Source organism: Chaetura pelagica, unplaced genomic scaffold (genome assembly GCF_000747805.2).
Source record: "Chaetura pelagica isolate M959 unplaced genomic scaffold, ChaPel_1.0 scaffold656, whole genome shotgun sequence".
Classification (NCBI taxonomy): Eukaryota; Metazoa; Chordata; class Aves; order Apodiformes; family Apodidae; genus Chaetura; species Chaetura pelagica.
Window position 1 is genome coordinate 282,887 of NW_009953577.1, and position 7,728 is coordinate 290,614.

The following is a 7,728-nucleotide window of genomic DNA, read 5'->3' on the forward strand; positions in this document are numbered from 1 at the left end:
CCTGCCATACACAGTGGCAAAGCATGGAGTTGAATCTATTGCTTTCTCTTTGCTTGCTATAATCACAGTTTATTAGAGGACACAGTTGGTGTAGAGGCATGTCCATGTTCTGTCTTCTGGCCTTCCTCTTGGGTGCCCTGGATTGAAAAACAAATTGCGAGGGAGAGACAGAGAAACAAAATCACCCTGTGAGATTAAAAGAGGGAGATGGGAGATCCTGGATAATATCTGAATTCCTTTGAAGTGAAGGCTGAGTAGATTAGGGAAAGTGTAATTGAATTAAAGCCACTCTCTTTTGGAGTAGATATACTTTTACCCTGGCTAAGCAATTTCCTGGTTCAGTTTTTTACCCCTTTCGAGCACCTGCTCATTTTGGAGGATGACACTCCAGAGATTATTCTGAGCCAGTGCCAAGAGCCAGGGTTTCTTACTCCCTTCTCGCCCGCCTCCACCCCCTGCACTGCTCTAGACACACACCCCAATATAGAATGACAGCACGTTGCCACAGCTTAATGACACTGCCTCTGCCTCTTCAGAAAGACAAGTCCTCCAGAGAGCACCAGCTACAGCAGCTGTCAACCCTTGCATTAAACGTCTTCATCATGGCGTATAAAGCAGCACATTTGGCCTTTAAGTCACGCTGGGACAAGACAGATGAAGAACTCTGTCGGCACAGTATGTCCTTCATTTTGCATAAGGCAATCCGAAATGATTTCTTTCAGAGTTACCTTTATCTGCTGGAAAAGCTTCCCTTGGGTGAGTAGCTGGTGGGCAGGGGTGTCTGTGTGCGTGTATGACTGTGCTTCAGAAAGACCTATCACATTAGATGGTAGAGATGACAGTAAGTAGTACTTTTCAGAAGCCCAGCTAGAGAGACTAATTCAGTACTCTCTCTCTCAGCTCCCTATAATTCAGTACCCTGTTTTTTTACCTAAATACTCCACAGATTGTTTGAGAGGGATGAGGGAAAGTTTGAAAGTAAGTTTGGTTTCTGGCTGACAGTTCCATTTTTTGTCAATATTTGACCTATTTGGAACTTGGAAGGGCAAATGCAAAACTAGCACAGCTGAAAGGCCTTACTTTCTGTTTCCCAATACCTGATTTGTTGTCATTCACTGTGTCCTTTGCCTTGTACTGTTTTGGACAGATGCTTGAAAGGTAATGATTTAATTTTTTTAAGAGTTTTTGTAATCCCAATCTCATGCAGCAGGCTGTCTAACCTACTGTTTGCTATCTGGGAGAAAGATGCTTCCGAAATGTTTGTTTATAGCCAAATTTCAGTGAAAGCCTCTGGTTCAGGGTGCCAAGACACTATTTTTTAGATGCAGAAAATGAATGTTCATTTCATATGAAAATTTGCCTCTGAATAAGAAACAAAATTTCTGCAGGACAATGTAGCTAAGAAGTAGATTTTACTTGAATCTGTATTATGCTAGCATGTCACTTTTTGAGCAGCATTATTAAGACTCCACTCAATGTTAAGAGCTGTAGGAATTTAAAGTGGAAAGGATGTGTCTGTGCAACCTGTTACACTGCTCTTCATAGTGAATAATTGAATGATCCTTATAGGCAAGTGAGTTACCTTAACCTGATTGTGTGAAACTTTACAGACCCCAGTGAGAACTCTGCTCAAGATGGTAGAATTCATGACTCTGGTAAAAAGGGAAAGCATTTCTGTGCTAAAAATTTCTTAGAATTTTTATGTGGGTTTTCAAATGCAGCAGTATATGCAGCTATTTAATATGAAACCTGGAAGATAAAATACTCCTATTCCTAGTGGTAGGTAGCTGTGAACAATGGAAAGGAAGAAAAGATGGAAAGGAAGGGAAGTCAAATATAGGTCGATGGAATCTCAAGAAGTCTGTGAAAATGTTATTCTTTCATTTGTTTTGAAAATAAACACAACATAGTAGAAACTGAGCAGGATTTCCTACAGTGTTAGCTGTTCATGTAAGTATTAATAGATCATTTTAAGGCCACAAGGTGCCATTAGAAGCATCTAGCTTAGAATTTCATGTAGAAGTTCGTGCATCATGCTTGTAACTTTTGACTGGGTCACTGTGCATATTTACAAAGACAAAAATACTTTGATTTATGGGCTTGAAATGGCTGAGAATCCATCAGTCCATCAGGCTGTTTCTAGGCCTAATTGCTTCACCATTTATTTTATTTCTTGTCTGAATTTTATTTGAATTTCCATTCCTAGCCAACAAACTTTGTAAAATGTTCCTATCAGAGTAAAGATCCTCTGTGACAGGCTTTTCATGACCTGAACCATTAAAACTTCACTAAAGAGCTTATAAGCTTATTGCCAACCTCTCCAAATTAGTTTGACTCCGTGGAAAAAGAACTCAAGGCCAGCCTTCACATGAACATGCAGTGTGTCTGTTACTCCATGGTTATTGTCATGAAGTAAAATTGTGCATACAAATGGGTACTGTGAGGTAGCTTGTGCACTGCGAATGCATATCCAAGAAACTTCACGGTGTGCTGGGACAGCATGGTCTGGATGGGTGGACAATCAGATATGTAAAAAGTGGTTTGGTGATCTGGATCAGAAATTCGTGGTGAAATCCTGAGGTCAGTGGAGGACCACAAGGTTTATCCTGTGATCCAGTGCTCTCTGTGGTGGAGAGGACAGAATGTAGCAGGTCTGAACGTCTCTGTGCGATGAGATTTTCTCATTCAGTTCAAAGTAGAACTGAGCAGAAATGAACTGAACTCCTGAAGCTACAAGACTAGACCCAAAAACATCTGTGTGAACAGTATTAAAAGACTAAAGCAGTGCTAAGACTGTGACCTAGCAAGGTAGTTAAGTGTGTGCTTAACCCTAAACATGAGTAGTAATACTGAAATCAAACCTCACATTGAAACTTGCAGCTTTGTCCAAGTAGGCTGAAAGTTTCCTTCAGGTGATGCTAACTCCACACTTCCCTTACTCCATTGCTAGGTTTAGGGGTGGGGCACTTAAGCATGTTTACCTATGAGCTGAGCATATCTGGGATCACAGCCTGTTAAGAAAAACACATCACTTTTAGAGACCAGGGTAACATTTCTAAATAAAAGCCATGAGTAACCTTAGGCCCTGATCCAACAACGTACTTAAATGTGTGTGAATGCCCTTAAGCCCAGTGGACTTTAACAGAGCTACTCAGATCCTGGAAATTATGCCTGTGTTTACATGGGCTGTGGGACTCTGTGCCAAGGGGGTGAGATCTGCAATGGAAAACTGGGATGGTGGGTCCATGGAGACAAATATTCCCGTGTGTGAGGCACGTGTCTGTACGTAAAATCTGCTTTGGGCATGGGCTGATGTTAATCCTATATAAAACAGAATTTAAATAGTTCTCAGACCACAGTAAAAAGGTGAATTCTACCCTGAACCCAGATAACTAATTTTAAACTGATGCATAAAGCAGATGTTGCATTTAAAAGGGAATGCTCAGCCAAACTGGAATTAGTTCAGTATCTTGCAGAAAGTAGTTTGAGCCACAAAATAATGTTCACAAATAAAAACTTCAAAAAAATTACTTGCAACATTTTTACTTCTGCCATGGAAATTTAGCTGAGTAAATCCTGAAACCAAGAACTGTAGGACTGCAGGTTAAGATTGCACCAAATCTTAGGCATTGAATGATCCCATTTCTCAAGAAATTTAGATCAAATGCAGTAGGAAAAATAATTTTGACCTGATCTATAAGAAAATATTAGAGATAATGTTTTGGATTTTGCAGGGCAGAAGGACTTAGATAGATACTCTCTGTCTAGTCCAGGGGCTGGCCTGCAGCTGTAGGTCACCACTCTCCATCCAGACTGTGTCTGCAGTTAACTGACTATTATTAACGTCTCATGACTGTGGAGTGACCTTTAGTGAGCTAGTTTCTGTTCTCAGCCTGCTTTTGCAATGGGTTTGTTTAACCATCTCCACTTGGGAGACCTTCTAGCAGATTCAGCTGAGAGACCAAGTGTGCCATGGAAGAAGTTTCTTCTTACTTTACTAGAAACACATTTCTAACCTGAAACCTCAAAAGTCACCTGAGTTAACACTGAAAACCTTAACACTAGAAGACAGCTGCTCCCCCCAGCTGCAGTCTCTGAGAGACTTTCAGGCTCCATCATCCTATCCTGCCTATGCCCTCCTTTACAAATTTCACTGAAATCAAACTGTATATCTGTAACATGCTTCACAAGTATTTCATTTCTTGGTGCACGAAATAGTCCCACATGGGTCATGGAAAAGGAGATGCCTCTGGCTAGACAGGTCCTATGGTGGTTTACTACAGCAAAGCTGCAACACTAACTGCCACCAAGGATATGTGTGCCTCCTTGCACTTCTCTTTTGGGATACATTCCTGCAAGCTGGCAAACCTCCCTCTCCCTCTGGACCTGCTGCTGAAGCCTGCATGCCAGGCACAGCTGTGAGGCAGATCAGAGGTGAGGCTGATCAGCCGTGTCTGGAAAATTGGGTTGTGCACTGGGAAAGTTGGAAGTTTTGCAAGTTCATGAGAGGGTGGAGTAACACTGAGAGAGCAAGAGGTGTAAATCATCTCTATAGATCATGCACTGTATGAGTGAAACTGTAGATCAAAAGGAGAAATCTTGGGGTGCTGTACTGCCCTTTAGGCTTGCCTGTGTCCTTGTCTGCCCTCAGGTAGGAGACTTGCAGAAAAAGATCTCTGAGAAGCTTGATGCATAGAGAAGACCCTATGGATGCTAATCCCAGAGCTCATTTTGGATTCCAGCACGTAAAGCAGGGCCCCGAAGCCCCAGCTGCCCTGGGAGGAGCAGCAGTCAGCTGGTGTATGCATGCAAGTCCTAGGAGGCATTCTGCAAGCCTCATGCTGGTTTTGAGTGAGAAATCTGAGAGCACACACTACAGATCTGATATCCTGAACAGCATATCGTCCCCATGTGTTGCCTCAGGTCAGGCTCATGTTTTGAATAGGACTCTTAATATTGTTTGTTCGTGCTGCCAGCTGCCTGTAACACCCTGTCCTAGTGTGCAGCCAGCCTGTAAATGCCTTTCCCTTCAATCTGGCAAAATGGGATAAATCACTGTCCCTTGATAGGTCCATTAAACAAGCCCTAAAAATCATCACTGGACTCTTATATGGAAGATTTTGCAAAGCCAACATGCAGGGATTCAGTTCTGTCCACCAGCCAGGCTGGCATCTGAAATGGAGAAAACAGCAACACAGTGAAAAGAAGATGGTGCCACCCCCAGGGGAAGATGGAGATTGTTTACTGGAAGAATCACAGCCACTGATGGAGTCTTTTTCCCAGGCTCTAGGAGCCACCCTGGCCAAGTTGTGCTGGGGATTGGCTGCTGCCCCCTTTGTATTAATTTCTTCAGCTAAATGGTTTCTTCTGAGTATGTGAATATAATCACTGGAGTGTGTAAAACCCCCAGGTTTGACCCTTGCTGGGCTCAGTGCTTCTTGTGGTATAAATTTCTCAGGCATAACATAAATGTGTAATGGATTAAAGCTTTAATAGTATCCGTTCGGCAGTTGACTTAAGCAGGTGATGACAGGAGGGCCTGGTAATGCTGCTTTTGTTGGATGAAGGATATGCCGGGCATGCTGCTTATGTGTAACCCAATAGCACTATTCTGTTCCGAGTGGTCCTTGGTGGTAATTATTCCCCATCCTACTTCCTTTGTATCCCCCTCATTTGCCTCCAAAATGTCATCCTCCTGCTGAGGATGGGCCGGCACACACTTATCATTCCCTGCTGAGCTTGCTTGCCCTCAATAAATACATTCCAGGCTTATATTCAGGGCCTCTGGCCTAGCTCTCATCCTCTGCATGGAGGGCATCATTCCTGTTCCCCAGCCAGCATAAGTGAGGCCTGGCCTGTTCAGACCCTTCCCAGCAACAACCAGCAGTGCTCCCGTGGAATTTTAAAGATGCAAACACAAAGCGTTGCTCCCTGGCCCTTCTGTGTACGTAGCCAGTGGGGAGCTCTCCCTTTCTGTTGCTAGTAACCCAAAAGGTGTTTGCTGCTGGATCATTTCCAGTTCCTTGAGCACGCTGGGAATCTGCAACATAGCTGGTCTCGCACTGCAAGGTGATGCTTGCAAAGCCTTCTTCCCACTGTGACTCCAGCCCTCCTTATTGCTTAGCTTTCATAGGCAGGCTTGTAGTTGTGTTTCCATGGGAAGGTCTGGCTGGGAGCAGCTGTGTCTCATACACACAGGACAATGCATGGACACCTGAAGGTGTGCATGAGTAAGGGGAGCAAACTGCTTATGACCTTCTTCCATCCAAACATTGGAGCTGCAAAATGTAACTACTTTTGATATGTTAATGCACATTGAGTAAAAAAATCCAGGATGCCAAGGATAGACCTCAGGTTTTTTAAAGAACAGGGAACATAGCCCTTTACTGAGCAAAGCTCACAGGCTTTTGTAAAACAGCTTCAAATTTAGGATTGCTGCATATTGCCAGCAAAATAGCTAAGCAATGAAGAAAAATCATCCAAGCCCCTGGCACTTGGGAACTTTCCAGTATTTCACCCACTGATTTCTTCGCTTTTTGGTCCATGACACGTGATAATTTAGGACTGTCTCATCCAAATTGTCTCCCCCCCTTGTACACTCGTCTAGGCCTGTAACTACCATCTGCTCTTTGGTTCAGTTTACTTGCAGTGTCACAGACTGTACAGTACCACTAAAAATAAACCAGAGCAACTGCCTCATTCATCCACTCTCTTCTTGGTGCACTCTCTGTGCAGCTGTCAATGGCTGGGAAGCATATATGGAAATCTGGAGAAGAGTTAGGTTTGTAATAGTGGAAATGATGACCATGCATAGCAATAAATGCCATGCACAGCATTTCTGGGAGCAAGTCAAACCCCTTGCTCTCTTTGGTATGCATGTTCATCTTTAGATCTGAAATTACTATTCACTGACATGTAAACATAATGTGTGATGACACGAATGAGGTCTGAGCCAGGGAGGCACTGAATATGCCCAAGGGGTGCTGTGTCTCTTTAAGGCTGTGCAGGATTGTATCCAACACCTTTCTTTCCACCTTTGCTTTAGAAACAGAGGTTTAGTGATTTGAAGGCTTGACTTAGGTTTATAGATCATCACCACTGTGCCTCCAGAGCAATAAACTAAACCAGAAATATCTGTCATTAACAATAAAATAGTGATTTATCTACTTGCAGTGAAACTTTACGCTTTGACAAGTCAAGTTATCAATGGGGAGATGCAGTTCTACGCCAGGGCCAAACACTTCTACCGGGAGGTGCCAGCCACAGAAGAGGGCATGATGGGAGACTACATTGAGCTCTCCAATACAGACATTGAGTCCTCCAGGGAGTTTCTCAGGAAGTTTGTTGGGGTGAGTCATTTAATCCCATCTTTTGCAAGAAACAGTGGTGATGTGTCATAAACGACATGCACTCTGCCCAGTCACATATATTTTAAATGGCACCTTATGTCACATTTGATATGCAGTCACAGGCCATAACTGACTGTCACTGAGTCTATTAGTGTGTTCTGCCAGGTCATGCATCATCACAAATACACATTTTGCCTGGCTATATGTAATTATTTGTTTTGCATTCTTTTCTTATGCTTCAAAGATGCAAAGAGGATTGCACAAGGAGTTCTTATAGCTGGTTTTGGATGGGACATTAATTCTCAGAGCAGGACGGGCACCTTTCATGATAAAATATTTGCTGGCTTCCATGGGAGATTTGTCTGTGCAAATTCCTGCT

At 43.1% G+C, this 7,728-nt stretch overlaps 1 protein-coding gene across 1 annotated transcript in view; it reads left to right on the forward strand.

Annotated features, from left to right (window-relative positions):
- The first annotated feature begins 512 nt into the window (after nucleotides 1-512).
- The window catches only part of METTL11B (methyltransferase like 11B), a 15,389-nt gene continuing 8,173 nt past the window's right edge, over nucleotides 513-7,728 (forward strand). Inside the window, exons 1-2 of the mRNA XM_009999706.1 lie at nucleotides 513-756; nucleotides 7,174-7,349. Of these exons, the coding sequence (XP_009998008.1) occupies nucleotides 513-756; nucleotides 7,174-7,349 (420 nt within the window). The remainder of the gene's footprint in view (nucleotides 757-7,173; nucleotides 7,350-7,728) is intronic.